Source organism: Bactrocera tryoni, chromosome 4 (genome assembly GCF_016617805.1).
Source record: "Bactrocera tryoni isolate S06 chromosome 4, CSIRO_BtryS06_freeze2, whole genome shotgun sequence".
In the NCBI taxonomy this organism is placed as follows: Eukaryota; Metazoa; Arthropoda; class Insecta; order Diptera; family Tephritidae; genus Bactrocera; species Bactrocera tryoni.
The window spans coordinates 4,430,059-4,450,255 of record NC_052502.1 but is presented as its reverse complement, the minus strand read 5'-3'; the positions used below and the strand labels follow the sequence as shown (position 1 = coordinate 4,450,255).

At 38.4% G+C, this 20,197-nt stretch overlaps 1 protein-coding gene across 1 annotated transcript in view; it reads right to left on the bottom strand.

Moving 5' to 3' along the window:
• Positions 1-20,197, bottom strand: part of LOC120775601 (carbonic anhydrase-related protein 10) — a 76,254-nt gene that overhangs the window by 2,785 nt on the left and 53,272 nt on the right. Inside the window, exons 2-7 of the mRNA XM_040105840.1 lie at positions 16,467-16,514; positions 10,462-10,598; positions 9,667-9,858; positions 9,366-9,528; positions 6,672-6,826; positions 48-179 (exon numbers count right to left, since the gene is read on the bottom strand). Coding sequence (XP_039961774.1) covers positions 48-179; positions 6,672-6,826; positions 9,366-9,528; positions 9,667-9,858; positions 10,462-10,598; positions 16,467-16,514 — 827 coding nt within the window. The remainder of the gene's footprint in view (positions 1-47; positions 180-6,671; positions 6,827-9,365; positions 9,529-9,666; positions 9,859-10,461; positions 10,599-16,466; positions 16,515-20,197) is intronic.

Sequence of the window (20,197 nt, the reverse complement as noted above, 5' to 3'; positions counted from 1 at the left end):
TTGTTTATCGCAATATTTGTGCGTTGATTTGTTGTTGTCTTACTCACCTTATTACGCTTAAAGTCTATATTTGTCCTTACGGTTCTATGGTGTAGTCCTTGCACGGGACGCGCATTATTGCCTAGTGGCGCTTTCGGTGTACTCTCGGAGCCTTGCATCAGTCGTCGGAGTTGGTACAACTGCAATCAAAAGGAAGAAGTGTGATTAGCATTTATTTTTGAAAACAATTCTCATGGTTCAATTTCAAAGATAGAGCAATTTCGTTGCTAAATTTTTCTTTCAAAAATAAAAAAGCAGAAGAAAAGGCGTGGAAATCTTCTTCCTCTGGGAAATTAATCGATTATCGACAAAATATCTTTGATCCATTATAATGTGGTAGGTACCGATAGAATACCTGTTGCTCAAAGTGCGTATGATTTTACGATTAATAAATTTGAAATAAGAGTGTAGAAGTATGCTTCCAAAAGCTTAAGATATGGCCAGCTTAGTTCCAGTCCTTATCCCAGGTTTGTTCCCATGCAGACTTTTCCAAGGCCACTAATAGGCTATCTGACTTTCTTAACTTATACCAAAAATCTCACCATATCTACACAGACTTAGTAATCGATTTGTGAGAGTAATCTTTAAAGATTTTAATCGAATTATTCTTTCTAAGGTAAAAATTGGTCTGATTTAGAACTAAACAGAACTAATGGATTTTTCAATAAGGATTCTACAAAAGTAGACCGATAGGGACAGCAAACGACGTCATACTTTTTTCCGTTCTTTTGACATTTCTCTTTAGTAATGTTTGTCATTTTATCATGGAAAGATATACGATCGAAATTATTAAAATTTACCACCGAAATTCGGAGTCAGTGGCCTCAATTTTAAGACCGCTATGCCAAATTTATGGTCGGTCAGATCAACGATTGGCGTCTCTCGTGCCACTGAGAGTGCCCGTAGTGTCGATAACATTGCTGCAGCTAGCGCATCAATTGAGGAAGACCCAAATCAGTCTCTCACACGTCGTACTCAAGCGTTGGCCATTTCTGTGATGTCGTTGTGGCGAACTTTGCGAAAAGATCTTGGCCTACGACCTTACAAGATCAAATTGACGCAAGAACTGAAGCCGCTTGACCACCAGAATCGTCGTATGTTTGTGAATTGGGTTGAGCAACGACTTGAAATGAACCGGATATTCGTAGAAAAATCATCTTCAGCGATGAGGCTCATTTCATAATGAATGGCTTCGTTAATAAGCCGTGCGTTATTAGTCAAGCAGCAATCCACACGTACTTCATGAGTCACCATTGTATTTCGATAAAATTACGGTTTGGTGGGGTTTATGGGCCGGCGGCCTCATTGGGCCATATTTCTTCCGTGATGATCAAGACCAGCACTTTACTGCGAGTGGGAATCGCTATCACTCAATGATAACCCAATGTTTTTGAACCATTAATGGTCATAATATTCGTTTTCAGAATCAAATGAAATATCTTGGAGTAACTTTCACCAACTTATTTAAATTCAATTTTCATGCTAACGACATGGTGAAATTTGATTTTCATGCCTTATCAATGATAATGAAAAATACAAGTTTAAGCACAAAAACCAAAATTTTGATTTATAAAGTGGCTCTCCGTCCAGTCTTAATGTACGCTTTGCCGATTTGGTTTCATTTTTTGCCTTCTTTGATGAAAAAAATTGAAATATTTGAACGTAAAATTATAAGATTTTGTTTAAACAAAAACTTCATTCACTTTAAAAAGAGATACTCAAATAAATATATCTACTCAAATTCTAAAGTACTCCCTTTTAATAAATATGCAATAAGAGCAATACTAAGGTTTTTCGACCATGTTCGGAATTGTGACAATCCATTGATTGCTGATGGTATCATGTCGCAGTCGAGTCATACTTGGGTCAACAGCAGGTATTTATCTCCACTTGGTATTAGTAAAGAAAATATAATAAATGATGTTAATCATCCAGAAGCCTTCTGCTCATACTTTTATGTAAAATCAACACCTGGTTCGCACAGGGGCTAGCTTAAGCATAAGCTTTATTTGCTATTATAGCTTGTAAGATTTCTTTTTTAATTAGTTTTAAGTTTTAAGTTAATATTAAGACTGAGTCGTAGCCTTCATAATACATTTGAAAATGTCGGGAGCAAGCATTTATTGTAATTTTTTCTTTTTTTTCCTTTAGATTAAGATCTGTTTTCGGAAACGTTTGTTTAAGATAAAATATGTATAGTCTTAAGTTACATATAACTTTCTACTTTTGTAAATAATTTGTATTTTTGTTTCTTTTTGGTCTCAATAAATGAAATTTGAATTTGAATTTGTTTTTGAACCGAATTGGATGTTATGCACTTGGACAATATGTGGTTCCAACAGGGCGGCGCCACAAGCCACACAGCGAAAGTCCCAATCGATTTCTTGAAAACCAAGTTTAGTGAACGTTTTATTTCACGAAATGGCCCAGTCAATTGGTCGCCTCGGTGATGCGATTTGACGCCCAGACTATTTTCTGTGAAGCTACGCCAGTATATAGCCTATGCGAACAAGCCAGCGACGATTGATGAACTTCGTACGAATATCAAAGGTGAAACAGCCGCAGTATCGGCCGATTTACGCTTGAAAACCGTCGAGAATTGAGTTCAGCGTCTGGATTTCTCCAAGCGGGCCTGTGGTGGCTATGCAAAAGAAATCGAGTTCCATACATAATGGCATCGAACTTTCACAGGAATAAAGAATTTCATTGCCATCCCAAGCCGTTTTTATTTTATTTAAAAATACTTTTGTAGTGCTCTTATTAAAAAAGCCGTTAGAAATTTCAAAATGTCGGCTACAATTAATCTCTTTATAGGACACGCATGAATAAAAGGCACAATTTGTTCACGTAATAAAAAGCAAAGTGCCAGTAGCCACATGTTCTTAGCGATTAATTGCGGATTCACTGCCACTATTTTTCGAGATGATCACTAACCGAAACTATTACAGCATTGTAATGAGCGTCCTCTAGCGAATAGGCTTTCAAATGGGATAAGGAACTCGGCAAAGCTTCTGCCAGAGATATGAACGCCAATGCCTTTAATAGTTGGTGGGCTCACATCTTAAGTTACTTATACTCAAATGATCTTTATCTTACAGCTGGAGTATAGCAATCGTCAGAAAACAATTAGCAATTTGCTTAAACAGCACTTTTAAATAAATTAAAGTTTAAAGTAGTGTTGCAAGCATTTAAGTCAACTTAAAAGTGAATTATGTGGCACACATATACATACATACATATCGGTTTTTAAAGCAAATAATGCTCACACGCAATTATTTAAATTTTTTATTGCTTCGTTAGGCGCACAATTTATTCATTACGATGGTTTTTTTCGAGCCGCCCGAATCACTTCCGAGAGTGTAAATATTTAATTTTGAGCTTTTATCGGCCTATACTCAACAGCAACTTTTTGCCAATAACTTAATTTGCATTTAAACACGCGTGTGTGTGCGCATTGGGCAGTATTTTTGAATAAGCATGTGCATGTGTGAGTGTGTGTTTTGCTGATTGTAAACATTATTGAAATTGTAATTGTTGTGTGAAAGTATGAAAAAATCCCCAATAAAACGCTTTAAACAAATTACAAGCACTTAACACGTAATTACGTTTATATTAAGCGCCAGCGATGTGGTGAAAGTGAGCACACTGCACCACACACCACCACACATACACTACAGGCTACCACTTGGGTTGGCCTCGAACAAGAACGGTCGCAACTGTTCCATTAACCGCCTGCATTCGCATCTCTTATTCATCGCAAAAATGTTTGCTTGCACATTGTCGAAAAAGCCAGAAGACCAGAACGTTTCAATTAAATACCACTTTACAGTTATGTACATTAAAAATACATATCAACGTACAGTTACGGATTTATTGGAGCACGAAATTTTCGGTTGAAAGGGAAAATACTTCGATGATATTTTTTAGATTTATTGTCAGAATGGTAAAAAGGTGATAAAAAATATTGTGTATATCCTCAAAACTTTCTTGACTGAGCTTTCAAGTAGTCCTATCGAACTTTGACTAGAATAGAGTTTGTGTAAAAAGGTAATATTTATTAGTGCTGACTCCGACTGTACAGTAAGGTTACATCTTAGCAATATAATTTAATAACTAGATGCGGCGACTAACAGAAGGTTTCAAGACCGGAGCATATTCTTGAAGAATCCCTAGAGGTGATATAGTGCCCAGAGCATATTAAAATTATTGAGGGAACACTGATCCAGCATGTTGAGTGACAGTGAAAGCAGAACACCAGGAGAAGGTGACCTCGTTTCCTCAATCAATGACGAAGGAGCACACGTTCCATTGTACGACCATGAATAGGTTCGAATAGCAATTACCCGGCTGAAGAACAACAAAGCGGCGGGGGTCGATGGATTGCCGGCCGAGCTAAGAAGCCAAGAACTGATAAGAAGCATGCATCAGCTTCTTTGTAGAAAATGGTCGGACGAAAAAATGCTCAACGATTGAAATTTAAGTGTGATCTGCCCACTCGACAAAAAGGGAGACTCCACGATCTGGGCGCCAATTATCGTGAGATAAGTTTCCTCAACATCGCGGATAAGGAGCGTATTGTGTGAAAGATTAAAGCCCAAAGCTAACAAACAGGCTTTAGACCTGGAAAATCAACAACTGGCCGGGATATTCACCATGCGCCAAGTCTTGGAAAAGACTCGTGAAAAGAGAATCGACACTCACCACATCTTGGTCGATTTCAAAACGCTTTTGACAGCACGAAAAGGTGGAGCTGCCTTTATGCCGCCATGTCTGAATTTGATATCCCCGCGAAACTCGTACGGCTGAGTAAACTGACGTTGAGCAATACCAAAAGCTCGGTCAGGATCGGGAAGGACCTCTCCGAGCCGTTCGATAGCAAACGAGGTTTCAGACAAAACGACTTCCTATCGTGCGACTTCTTCAATCTGCTCTTGGAGAAAATAATCCTAGCTGCAGAGTTGAAGCGAGAAGGCTAAATCTTTTATGAGAGTGTACAGCTGCTGACGTACGCCGATGATATTGTAATCATTGGCCTCGACAACCGCGCCGTTAGTTCCGCTTTCTTCAGAACGGATAAAGAATCGAAGCAAATGGATCTTATGCCGAACGAGAGAAAGACAAAATATCTCCTGTCAACATATAAACAACCGTCGCACTCCCGACTAGCCTCCCACGTCACTGTTTACAATTTTCGAAGTCGTAGATGGTTTCGTCTATCTTGGAACCAGTATAAACACCAGCAACAATGTCAGCCTCGAAATCCAGCGCAGAAGAACTCTTGCCAATAGGTGTTATTTCGGACTGAGTAGGAAATTGAGAAGTAACTCTATAAGTTACTCATTATTCCCATCCTGCTATATGGTGCGGAGGCATAGACGATGACAGCAACTGATGGAAGTTGGGAGTTTTCGAGAGAAAGATTCTGCAAAAGATTTGTGGTTCTTTTCGTGTTGGTCACGGCGAATATCGCATTCGATGGATTAAGATTAATAAATGAAGAAGTCACCGCGACCTTAGGTCTATTGCGCATACGATGGAACGATGAGCTGTTTGAGATATACGACGATATTGACATGGTTCAACGAATTAAGAGACATCGGCTAAGCTGCCTAGGTCAGGTCGTTTGAATTGTCGAAAACACTCCAGCTCTCAAAGTATTCGATGCAGTAGCCACCGGCGGAGGCTGAGGAAAAGAAAGACCTCCACTCCGTTGGAAAGACCAGTTGGAGAGGGACCTGGCTTTGCTTGCAATCACCAGTTGGCGCCACATTGCGAAAAGAAGAAACAACTGGCGCGCTGATATTAACTCCGGTAAAGAAGAAGTCTTCGATCATTGCATTTATTCTTTGTAATAGTCACTTATTTTGGTTTTGGATATGAGACAATTTAAGCAGAAAAATCTTTCTCACCGCCTGGTACCGTTTTTCGGAGATCCCCCAGGAGATCGGCCACAGGATCAAAGGAATAAAATATTTTCACACTTGAAACTGGAAGTAATACTGACCCTTTAAGATGAAAAGAGCAGCCTTTGTTTAATACTTGACTGATTATATGACAGTAGCCAAAGCAGTCGATTAGTCGGCTTCTGGAGGCTAAAAATAGTTCATGAATAGATCTCTGTACGAAAGAACAGTATAAGAAGAGTGTAGCTTGGTTACCTTCAGCAAGCTTAAAAACAATTAATTTATTGAACCCGCTTTATATTAAATAAAATATATAATATTAAGTATGATACGAAATAACTGCAATTATTCGATTAATATCGCCACCAATACGTACATAAGTGCATACACACGCAGTGGCAAGTTCGTAGTTGCATTTATAGCCTATTTATTTCTGCATTTATTCCTGCGCGACAATTAAAATTATACGCAGAATTCAATTTGTAATTTAACCACCGAAATAAACAAATTCGCTGATGCGGTTAATTAAGTTCAATTAGGTTGTAATTATGCCTTCATTGCGCTTTTACGCACTCACTCACACACATACACACGCATGTGATTATTTTTATTGGCCGCTTGGTTTTGCCAAGGCTTACGTCAAAATGATTAAATTTAGCGTAAATTTGATACATATTTAGTTAATTATCGCACCAGTGTAGTTTCAGTGTGGTCAAGGGCAATGCTCACCTCTTGCTTTGTGATATAAATGGGTTTGTTTGCAATTATCCAAACGGTGCTCTCCCAGCAGCCAGGATGCGTTGTGGATCCTTCGTAGGTGATGTAGTGATCCGTATTTGGCAACAGTGATCGCACTGATATGTGCCTGATGGGTGTGGAAAACCCTAAAAATTAATTAAATTTATGGTTATTGAGAAAGAAAATGTTATATATTGGTTATCATTTCGTTATAAAATGGTTATGTATTGGTTATTATATCTGACAGCGATTTTCGATTTTTTTTGATGATGCGCTGTTTTGCATTTTACGTGGCGATATACGTTATGACTGAATTAGATATCACGGCGACGAGAAGAATTGGCTTCAGCTTTGTGAAAAATTTACTAGGTGGTGAATCACAGATCTTTTATAAACCCTCCAAAGATCAAAACCTACAGATCTCGATATGCTGAAGAAGCGATTTGAGTCTTTTACTAAACTATTGCTCGGTCGATTTCACAATCTGTCTAGAAGTTTACTGCAGGTAACATATCAAAGTTGTTTCAACCTTATTCTAGGGAAGGCTGTACAGTCCATTAGAAAAGTCTTGAAATATTTCTATCCACTGAAAATTGACGTCTGTCAAATTTTCAGGCCCATCTTATGTATGATCAGTGGACAACGTACGGTTAAAACCCCTGCTAGTAGAGTTGGATTAACCTTGATAACGGTAAGTAGTTCAGTGGACCTCTGTCGCCCTATTCTAAGGTTCGAAAGTGTAAGTGTTGACCAGCGCTCTCAAGAGGACTTTCCAACGCGTTCTCGGTTTGGTTATAACGGGTGACATCACGCATGAGTCGTACGAAGCTGTCAAGTTATTTTTCTTTACTTTTTGTTCCGTTACACTTTTTCCTGTGGGCATATGTACAGTATAAAGTCTATGCGGACAATCTCGCTTTGATTAAGGCCTTGAAGCAAAACATCACGCGTGTCATTCGCCAATTACCAGACGAAGTGCTCGACCGAGTCATCGAAACTTGGACTCAACGGATGGATCACCTGAGACGTAGATGTGGCCAACATTTGAAAACGGTAGATCGAAAGTACACACAGTTCCTATTGACACTCGATAGAAGAGACTATAGGAACATGATCGGAATACCAACTGGTCACTGCCTTGTGGCGACAAATGCCCACAGAATGGTGCTGATAGATCGAAAAGACTGCAGGAAGTGTTTAGAGCAGGTCACCAGGGAAACAGTGGAGCATATCTTGTCCACTTGCCCCGCATCGGCAAGACTACACTATAAGCCTACCTGAATAATCTAATCTAACCTTATCGGGTAACACATGTTCTTTGGCGAAGTAGTTTCAAATAGACATAGAAATAGAGAGTAAGCGAGCTCAAAACCGGTATTAACGTTCAGGTATCACAGTGAATATTCACATTTCTGCCGGCGAGTCAACTCCACTTCAATGTCAGATCAGTCTTCTGGAGATCTCGCGACTACTTAAGTCACTTTAACCACCTCAAGTTATTGCCGTGCTCAGTTTTTTAAAAGGTAGCGGTAAATTATCGTCCACATACACTATCGCTATTTGGCCTTTATTTTTTCTAATCATATTCCCATTTTTAGTTTCGGTTCCTATTTTCTATTGGCGGTTTCTTCGGAGCACTATTTTCTCTGCACTTTCACCGGCCATGCGATTGCACCTTGAAGGGGCCTGCCGTGACGGTACTGCAGGATTGGTGTTATGGAAAAATTTAACTGCCACTTTACGTTTTGCATTTGTTGCACGCCCAACAACAACACACAACAGGAGGCCGACTATTACCACTGATTGGCTTTTCTCACTTCTTCCTTTTTACTTTCCACTTTATTGCGCTGAGGCAACGCTAGCACCTTCAAATGACGGGAGGCGTCGGGCAACCAGCTGGACGCCGCGCACTTGCTGGCCATTTGTGTGGCGAAATGCACAGCGGAAGGCCGAGTGGCAATTGCAATTGTTGCTACCCTGTTATTATATTATGAGCGGGCGTTTTTATTGCATTTGGCAGCGCATAATTTTGCGCCAACTCCAAGGTGGTAAGCGTGGTTAAGACGGTCGTCGAAGAGACGAAAGCTTTAAGCGCGCGTGCGACACGCTTGTTGCTGCTATTATTGTGGGTGCTTTGAACCGCGAAAAGGGCAAATGCAAACGTGCAAACATGCATAGAATTTTTGCTTTAATTTGTTTTTACTATTTTATTTCCTTTAAAAGCCGGCTTGTTTGCTTGCACGCTGCCGGTCATCAACATTGAGACGCGGCTCTTTTACGGTTTGTAATGGCTGTCGTTCTGTTCGGTAGAGGCTCGCCATATTGATGATTTAAGCGACGAGAAATAGGAAAGTAAAACGGCCTGCAGAAATAATAACGGCCTATATTTGGCGCCGACCTCCGCGCACCCACGCCCTCCGCTGTTCTCCGGACTCACTTGCGGCCGCTGCAGGGCGAATGCTTGCACTCGTTCGCACTCGTATTTGAATTTGCCTTTGCACTTTGTTGACCGGAAATAACTTCCATGTCTTGTTAATTTCTTTTTCGCCACGCACACACACACACACACAACTGAGCTTGGAATCGCATTTGAAGTGCATGTCGTTGACATTTGAAATCCCAACACACACGCCAGCACCCCCGCTGTGTGATTATGCAACACAAACACAAATTCAACACACTTACCTCGGTACAAAACCTTGTTGAAAGTGGTGGTAATAATTCGCAGTTCGGGGTTTGGCGTGTCCCCAATTTGCACCATGAGCGAGAGCGCCACAATGCCCTGTGACTTGTGCTGCGCCTCGGACATATTGTGATAGAGTTCCTTGTTAAAGCCGTAGATTTGTATCTGTGGAAGCAGAAAGAGAGTGCGCATGGATTAACGGTAAAGTGAAAAATGCTTGCTTTAGCCAACAAGTTGTCACTAGTCAACTGTCAACTGTCAGTAGTTGTCGGGTGTCTCATTTACATATATGTATGTACTTACCTCGCCGGGGAAACTGTAACCTTGTATGTAGTGCTCTGACCCCCGACTGTTCTCAGTGCCGTAGTGTATGTAAATCTCCTCAAATTGATAGCGATAGGCAAGTGGGCCGCCAGTGATGTTCACAGGCTGCTTTGTGTCCTTGTCGACGCGGAAGACGAGCGATTGACCTGTGTTGTGTAGTGTACCGGAAACCTGTGCGATAACAGCCAACCAACGAACCAACGAACCGACGAGCCAAGACCACCAGCAACCGGTTAGCCAAACAAACAGTCAGTCCAAAGAGTCAACCAGCGAATCAGTCAACAAAGTAAAGCGTTCAAACAATCAGTCGAGCGAGCAGGCAGACAGCAAGCGATGTGACGAAAATTTAAAAAAAAAGAAAGAAGAAGTCTGTTAGATATTGATTGTACACATGGTTTTTGAACGATTAGTGGGTTGTGTGTCTGTTTGTGGACAGTACGTCTTTCACTTTGTGGAAAAAGACCAAAATGGAAATGATATCACAATGTTTATGCTTCATATATGTTCTTGTGTTGTACTTGTAAGGAGTGTTACTAACAGAATTTAAAAGAAAGCATAAATGTTATATAACTTAACCTAACTATAAAAGTCTGCATAGTTTGGTGCAAACACACTTTTTTTTTAGTATTGATGGAAAAGCAACCCAATTTTACAAATAAGTGACACCATGTGCATTGTGGCAAATCAACCACGTTGAGCGGTGGAACTACAACTAATTCTAAATATGCCCCTGAATATATTTACGATTTTTAACATCTATAAAAATGATCTTACCTTGTGCTTATCGATGTGCAATGGCCGCAAATATGGATCGAAGAGTAATTTGTCGGGCACTATGTCTATAGGTGACTGGCGTCGACCTTTGTTGCACATATTCCATTGTGGATTGATAAGGCCCCAAAAACTTGGTCCTATTAAATTGAAATAATAATAAAAATAATTTAGTTATTCATTTTTATCATTACAAATAATTAAAGCGAATGAGTTTTGTATATTCTTGGTTTATCGTAGCGCATATAATCACTAATCTAGTTTTGGAACTTACTTGAAGTAAAAAGAAGACAAAGGTGATAAGGAGGGTTATAAATGGAATTTGAAATGTTGGAAAAATTTTCTAAGCTAAGATTAATTTTCGACGTAGTTTTGAAATTAGTTTAACATATATTAAGGAATTTTATCTCGAACTTTCCTGATTAAAAGTATCAGTACAGTGATGCCGCTACGTGAACAAAAATATTTAGATCTAAACTTTGTTTCATGGATTTCTTTTTAGGTATAAATGGTGATCCATTTCGTGGTTCCCTACCAACCAAAAAACATAAATAATTCAAATTTAATGGGGAATGTTTATACCATTCGAAAGAACATTCTGTGGCATTTATGTTTTGTAAACTATCTCTTTCAAATGTTGACCGTGGCTACGTCTCAAATGGTTCATCCATTGAGTCCAATTTTTTATGACTCGTTCGAGCATTTGGACCGGTAACTGACGAACTCCAAGATCTGAATCGAAGCGATTTGTTCCACATAAACTTAGACTTTATGTGTCCAATCGACCAGCCCAAAACGTAAAATTATCTCTGAATAAATCCATTGATGTCATCGAGATCACGAGCTTCAATTTCAGCCATCAAATAGTCGGTTATTATGGCGCTTAACGGTTGCCATTGACGTTTATGTTCTTACCGGAATTATTTTGAAGAAACCCACGGTTCCACCAGCCCACAAACCATACCAAATCGTTGTTTTTCTGGATGAATGGGAGACCTTGAATCTCTTCAGGTTGCTCTTCAGAGCAAATGCGGAAATTTTTTTGTTTACAAATCCATTGGGCCAGAAATAGGGCTCATAGCTGAGTAAAATTTAGCTTGAAAACGTCGAATCTTCTTGGAACTTTAAGAACCCATAGAGCGAAGCGATGTCGATTGCGAAGGTCGAGCGACTTCAGTTCTTGTACAGCTTATACGCTTTCAACTAAGATCTCAACGTAAAATGAGCCAAGTCGTTCCATACGTCAGTCCGAGTTGCTGCGAACTACGCCGAATCGACTTTCTATGTTCTTCGTTCCTGTTCTTTTCCCTCACTGAGTGCTGGGCGTGGTCTATTCGGTCGATTACTATCCAACAATGAATGCTGGGTCTCAAGATGGCTGATGGCGAATAGGCGGTTCATTGACCAAAAGTTGATCGGATCTCGCGAAACAAATTTCTTACAGAACGTGAGTAATAAAGTTAAACGTTTTGTAAACATTGTTCAGGCATAAGTCTTTCTATGATAAAATGCCAAAAAAATACAGAAAAAAATAACACGACAGCTTGACACGACTTACGCGTGAACTGTCAAAAACAGGCTATTGAAAAAAGTACTTCTACTATGATCAACCGGATCAGTTCCAGTTGAGGATACCCTCTAGACGAGAATGGAGAAGAGACATAATTGGGGAAGAAGATTCTATCTCAGTCTATACCGACGGGTCCAAAATGGACTACAAAGTAGGCACGGGAATATATTCCGATGATCTGGACATTTCCCTCTCTAGCAAAGGCCGGCGAAGCTTTTTGGATGGATCTCCTGGCCTGGTCGTCGCCTATGACTAATTCCAGCATAGTCCTTAACTGCAAGAAGGCACTGAGCTCATTAGAAGACAAGCTCCACCTAGACTTGTTCTGGGTTCCGGGGTACATGAACGTTTTCGGAGCAGAAGCTTTTCTAAACGAATCCGAGGCAGAGTTAATACCAAGCCCACTAGGATCGATCAGAATACTTATGACCAAAATATGACAAGAAAAAAGAAAACTATCTTCAGATTAACTGCAGGGCATTGGACATTTGGAGAATATGCGTTCAAAATGGATATGCCCTACAATAACATCTGCCTAGGCTGCGAACTATTAGGGAATTAGGAAACAATTTTCCACTTTCTCTGTGAATGCTCAGCCCTATCGCAGATCCGACACAGAACGCTTGGAATCCATCAAGCACCAAACCTTGAATGGATGTCTACAAAAAGCATATCGGACATTAGTAGCTTCATCGAAACCAAAAGGTCCACGACTAGTGCATCAAAATGGTACAGCTAGTGCTAATTGAGCCCGAAATATAACAGGGCTACACTCCTGCCTACCTACCTACCTACCTCGTTCACCCGTTGAAATACCTATCGATGGAAAAAATACAATAAATTAATGTGTTAGACGTGCCTACTATCGAAGAGCTTAGCTACGATTTGGATAATTTCTCTACAAAGTTCCCACTGCTACAGCCAAAAATGAAGTGCCGACTGGTGTGCTATTGTGAACTCGCACAAAATGTCTTGGTCAGTTTAGAAAAGAGAGATATTTCCAATGCTAAAAATGGTATATAAAGTGTGAGCCCCTAAATTTATATTATTTATACGAGTATTCAAAATATTTCGAAAGAAATGCTCTCTTCTACACTATACTTCAATAACCCATTTTAAGCGAAAGTCTCATATCTTTAACAACAGCTTCATTTTACATACTACATATATACTCGTATACTAATGAATATATCATATGCATAAAATACAAAGATCCTATAAAAGAGCCATATTTTACATGTTTTATCAAAGTGAATTGAATCGGCGCCTTTAAATAACCACTTTTAATTACTTCCAGTTACTTCAAGGCGGCAATGTGAAAGTCAGTCACTCACTGTGCGGAAGTTTATCCAATGTCAGTTGCCGGATTTGCAGGCCACGAACCGCAAATTGCTAGCAGCACCGCTAACTCCCAACTTCGGTGACAACAGTTAGGTGAATGAAAAGCGCTGCTGTATTTTATCCGATGCCATCAAAGTCAACGCGCGCGCAAATGGAAAGCTACGAGTGGAGTAGTGCGAATGCTTGCCGCTATAATGCATATATATAGTTGAGTGCAACTCGGCCAAATAGGGTTCTGCGAATGGGATGGGTTGGTCTTCTACATTTGCTTTTGGCTTTTTGTGCCAGTACTAATATTTGCTTATCAACTTTCAACTATCTGGAAGACACATTGGTATTAGTTCCTAAGGGAGACAGTAGACCAAACACATTGTAAGTCTCCTTCACTCAGTGGTTGGTCTTGTTAGGTGTTTTCTTGTGACGATGTCGATCAAAGCTTGTCAAATGACAAATAATTTTTAAATTTGCTGGTTTCAAATATTTAAATCTCGAGCTCAAGTCTGGCCTCTCAAGCTATCGGAAGATCCCTTTTCGAAAACCCTTTCATATATATACGAAACATTAGCCGGCCTTTCACTGAATTTCCACAAATGCATTTTTGTACTTTTATAGCGGAAATATAAATTTTTTATTCATTGCACGCATATCCAGCTGTCATTTCTATACGATTCAGCCGACGTTTGTCGCTCATATTTTCGTCACTCGCTGCATTCTCCTCCCACATGGCCCACCTGTCGTGCTGTGTTGGTTTTTCCCGTATACACATACACACATACACAAATAAGTAAACAAATAATTTTTGTCTGCACGCAAACTTCCCGACAGGTCACATGTCACTCACGTCAATTTAGTTGCGGCTTAGCTCAATTGTGGCAAATGCAACTACAAACACACCCACCAGCTCCATGCATACACGTGTTTACCTACATACACACAAACAAACTTACACATACATACACATGCTTACAGGTGTGCAAGCACTCACAAATAGTCACTTGTATTTGCAACCAAAGGGGGGTGAGGGCAGCTGTAGTGACTTGTCAAAATGCGGTTGAGTCAGTCGCTTAGAATACCGTTATGCTGCACATAGCGCGGGCGGAATGTCGCAATGGGCGGCGTTTGTGGTGCATGCAACAATCTTGTATGCAACAATTTCAAGTTTCCGCGCTTATTACTTCACTTTGACTTCTGCCGCGGGCTTTAAATTTACAGGCAGTCCCCTGTGGCCTACAATAAATTCTATATTTTATGGCAAAAGTGCTGGCTTTCTTAAAGTTTATATTATTTCTGAGTTTATACCTTTTTCACTTAGTTGTAATCTAAATCTGGTATATATATTGAGTATAAGAAAAATTTATTCATGGCTTTCTTAGTTTGGACGCCATCAGCCGAGTGGTGTCTTAGCACGTATATCGAAATTAGATCTTTGTTAACGATTTCTTCAAAATGATTTCTTATTAGGACTGTATAGTTAGACGCATTTGTCTAATGTATAGGGTGATTCATTTCGCGGTACCCTACTTTTTAAAGAAAAAACGCAGAAACTTCAAATTTAAAGGGGAATGTTTATTATCATTCGAAAGAACATTCTTTGGCACTTATTTTTTGAAGATTATCTTTTTCAAACGTTGGCCGCTGCTACGTCCCAGACGATATGCCAAACAATACGGAACAAAAATACAATGACACCTTGACCCGATTCCCCTGTGATCTGTCAAAGGAAAGCTATTGAAAAAAGTACTTCAACTTGGATCACTCTTTATATCTGTTTATAGATAATCAACGTGACGAGCTGAGTCGATTTAGCCAGGCCCGCCAGTCTGTCAGTTTGTCTGTCCGTTCGTCACTTTATAAACCAACTACATAGCTTCTCAGATTTTGAGATATTGAACTGAAATTTTGCACCCGGTCTTTTCTTACCAAGATGCTACTCATTTTGCGAAACAGACCAGATACCAGACAACTGTAGCATACATATTGAACGAGCAGAATGAAGTGCTTGTATGGCAATGTTTTTCATTTGAGAAAATTTCTAGGAAAACTTGGCATGGTTATAATCAAAGTCATTGCTATAATCTCTGAAACAAGATATAAGATATAGCTGCTTTACAAACTAACCGATTAAAGTTATTACAAAGAATATTTTGTATTTGTGAAGGATATTATAGCTGCAGTGCAATCGAAGTTAACACTTTTTCTTGATTTAATTTTTATTGGAGAAGTATGTGTGAGACAATACAGGAATGCTATTATTTATATTTTCTCACCATTAAATATTGTGTATTTTTTTTATCTTAATAAATGATTTTGGTTATTAATTGCTTGTTTAGCAACCAGTAACCTGCTTTTTTAATCAATAATTGAAATAAGTGGGTAGCTATACCTCATTCATACCCATAATGTTGGCTGGGCTGTATGAGCAGCTAATGTTCGGCGCGCGTTTTCGCGTTGTCCCGTTTGATTGGTAATTTATGTTGCCGCACGTGCAGGTTATGATTATTCTCAATAACTGTCGCTTTGGATTGATGTTAATTGATTTTATGAAATGTGCGCGAACGCAAGCGATATCGAGCTCGCCAAATAGTCACATATTTGTATATACAGCTATATACTTATGGAAATCTGTAGATACAACAAGGTAATGAAAGCACCAAAGTGCAATGGACTTTGGACATATTGACACGCCTAATTGATTGAATTGCACGATTGTTTGTATATTTTGCATAAATACATATATACAAATACGTATACTTGTATGTTGTTAATTGAGTTGTTGAGATAGAAAAATAGTTTTCGTATTTGCATGTGTTGGAATAAATTTACTTTTCGATCAGTTAACTAATATTACTCCACATAACTTTATTTAAATGTGTTGCGGATTTACATAGCTTTAATTTAGGGCGAGTTATATGAGTAATATTCTCTCAATTACTTTTTCTTGAATTGAGTTCACATGTTTTTCTTTAATTTCATGTCTAAAGCAAACGTTTTTGAATTTCTCACATGGTAGTTCAAAAAGCTCTCATTTTCAGCTCAGAAGTGCTTTTAAAAACTATATTTTTATATGCTTTCTTAAGTTATTTTTAATCTTACTTACCGGATATGCCATCATATGTCCACCATTCCTCCCAACTGGCTTTGATTCCTGCAAAGTAAAGGGTAGGAATTACAATTAAAAAAGTAAATTTTTTGCCTTAAACTTTTTCGGTTTGAATTTAAAACTTTGAGGTGGTAAAATACTTTGATTCTAAAGTAGAAGCAGATATAATACGAATGCTATTCGAATATAATTTAATATCAAAAAGCGCCACAGCGAATATCCTAGAGTGGTCAACTTCTTTTCAAAGTATTTCAGGATCAGTATTAAAAGTAAAGTATAATATAACTATATATGTATATTAGGGTGTTTTTTTTCTTTGAACTATTAATTTTTTTCAGTCCCGTCACGAAATTTTCTTGGAAATACCTTTAAAAAATTCTCTGAAAATTGTAGCCCTTAATATTAACATTAAGAACTGGACCAAGGCCTGTAAAAATTTTACATAGAAAATACACCATAATCGTGATTTTTAATCTTCAAATTCCTACAGATCAGAGGTATTTTATGGCATCGCTTTGACTTTAGACGCATATTTCTCAGAATTGTTCACTCTACAAAAGTGCTCAGTACAACAAAGTCGTAACTCACACCGGTGAGGTAGTACGAGGGTCTAAACCTGATTTTCCCATGAAATTCGCATTTTTTTGTATTTATCTCGTAAATGACAAGAGCTATAGAAAAAATTTTCATAACAAATTTGTAAGAAATTTTATTTGGTATAAAAAAGGTCTAAGGTCAAAATCGCTATCATTAATACTTCTAGAGATATTAAGCTTTTTAAGTAAGGCTGTATGCAATTTTCATAGCTTTTTTAATACATACCATCTATAAAAATTCTATATAGCATTACTTAAAAATCCGAATATCTCGAGAAGTACTAATGATAACAGACGTTAACGCGACGCTTTTTTTCAAAAAAATTCAGTGATTTTTGAACCAATCGTACTTTTTATGCTCAAGTGATCTTTCAAAATAGTTTTCACAGATCGGTTTGATATTCCAACTATGCCAGTAAGATTTCTAATTGTTAATCGTCGATAAGAAGCAATTGCTTTATTTTATTGACGTGCCAATCATCAGTTGATGGCCGTTATGGATGTGGTACCAATCAAAAGTATTTGCTCGCTACAAACAATTATTACCGAATGCCGTTTCCAACATTCGGCTTCGGCATCAGAAATTTAAGTCCACACAAAAAATTGAAGGGAACTTCTTTGGTGAATAATTTCACTCTTTGTAAAATTCGCCAAATATACTTTACGTATTTCAAAACGACAAGCGTATAAATTAATGATTATTTTAAGGGGAATCTAGCTTCGGCGCAACCAAAGTTAAGAATTTTTCTTGTTTGCTTTCTATGTTGTTTCATTTTAACCCACAAATTCGTTAGTTTACCTTTTGGATCACCTTAATGCACATTTGAATTCACATCAATAAATTCTTCGAATTAATAAACTTCAACTCGAAAACATTGAGATATTTGTATCCGCAATTTCCTTGATCTTCTTCTCTTATTACAAACTTATTACAAATAAGCGGACTTCCCACAAGGCATAATAAAAGCATATCCTGCTGTACACAGTCATAGTAAAGAAATGCATTTAAAATTGATGCCGTGCTTTCCCTGCTGCACTTCATTTACACACAAGAATGTCAACATGATCATTAATGAAGTACTTCACTGTACAGTGTTGCGCGCAGAGTTCATGAAGGCACTTCATAAAAATTTAAATGAAATGAGGAAAAAATGTTAATAATAAATCCGAACGCGAAAGCGACTTCGGCAAAAGCCAATTACAATAACCGCCGAGCATTTCGGTCACATGGCGATAAAGTAAGAAATAAATATTGCGCCATTTTTTTTTTCATTAATTTACAAAACTCATTCAGCACTCGTGCTTTTCAACGCTTTTAATCACAAAATTTACATGTGTGTGTGTGAGCAGTATTTATTTGTGCGCTTTTGCCGGCTGTGATTGCAAGCGATATTGCCGGCGGTTGGCGGCAGCAGTGCGCCGTGCCTGAATTGCAAAAGCGAAAGTAATCACAAGTACTTCTGTGTATGTGTGTGGGTGTCTCACTTGTGAAGGCGAACAGAAGGCAGCTGGCGCTGGCAGCGCTGCAGTGCAGTTTAACTTTAATGCTGAAATGAATTGCGCGAAATTATTTTTACAAGTCTTTTTTTATTTTTTTTTGCGGACTTAACAAGTTTGTGTGTGTAATTTGTCATGTTTACCGCGCTAAATATAATTTATGGCAGTGCGCTCGCAATGTAATAGCTTACGGCTTACGCAATAAAAAGCTTCGAAGTGTCACCGTGAGTGCCAGTTGACCACGCAGATAAAAAACGCGCATAAAAACTAAGCATTTTTTCGAATTGATTAAAAACAATTTTCGTAAAAAATCTGTTGACAGGCAGCGCGCCAAAAAAGTGTGTTCGTGTTTTTTTTTTTTCGGAAATCATTTATTATTTCATTAATTATTAAATATTTGCATGTAAATAAGTGATACGTAACTTTAAACTCGATTTTCTATCTCCTCGTGCCACCGACGTTAGCGCTTTAATGCCATGCAAACGCGCGCTGAGTGACACCGTGGCGTATGAGTGACGCGCGCCGCGCCAACACTGGCGAAAAACACACACACGCGCATGCATGACGAACTTTGCGGCGAAATTTGCATTCTTTGTTTGTGCAATTCTGCTTTGTTGATGCAAATGGAGTCGATTGTGAAACCAAATATTTGCACAGATTTTGTGAAAATTCAACTGCATGTAATTCATAGTGCAAAGCCAATAAAAAACCCGCTTCATTTCATTGTCTGTCGAGTTCGTGCGCGTTCGTGTGTGTGCGTGTGTGTGTGCTTGTGAGTTTTACACATGAGTTTGCAATTTAAATAATCCATTTTTGTGAATTTTTTTGCTTTTGTGCTGCAAATTGTTTTTGTTGTGCTGACGTCCCAAAATCAAAGCGAAATTAATATTTTATAATTTCTGTGAATTGACATTGAATGCGGCATTGAAAGTGTTTACATACTCATAAACGACACTAACAACGACAAAGTCGCCATTGTGAATTAAAGAGTTTTATTTGAGTCATGTGTTAGAACAAGTGTTGCTGTTGTTGTCGTAGCAACATCAGCTGCATTTCAAATTAAAGCTAATGGCGCTTCAGAGTCCAGTGGACAATTAAAGCTCAAATTTCACTGACAACTTGTTACTTTGAAAAGCGCTCTCACGCAAAGGTTGACAAGAGTTCACAAAACTTGAAATGAAAATATTTTAAACTAATTTAAAAATAATGCTGAATTGAAGCTCTGCATATTTTTTGCACTGAAGTGTTGCATAAATATTTTAAAGCATTTTTGTTGCATTAAAGAGTTGTGTGGAAAATATAATTTGAAAATTTTTATAGGGTGCAGGGTCAAATTTTAAACCGGTTTGTGGAATACCTTTAACGTTTTTCAGCCCATTGCGTTATTTAAATATGATTATGGAACTTCAACTCAGTGCAATTATGGACATAAATCGTTACAGATGGAAGCAGCGCGCCAAAATAGTCTCCTTTTAGAAGGAAAACAGTCGTTGAAACAAGCAATTCTCAGACAAAAATAGGATAATTTTATGACACAAGTTCCGTTCTACTATATTTGGGAACGTTCATAAGTTACATTTTGGAATTTTTCACTTGAAATTCGTGAATCTGCGTGTATGACATATTTTTTTTAAA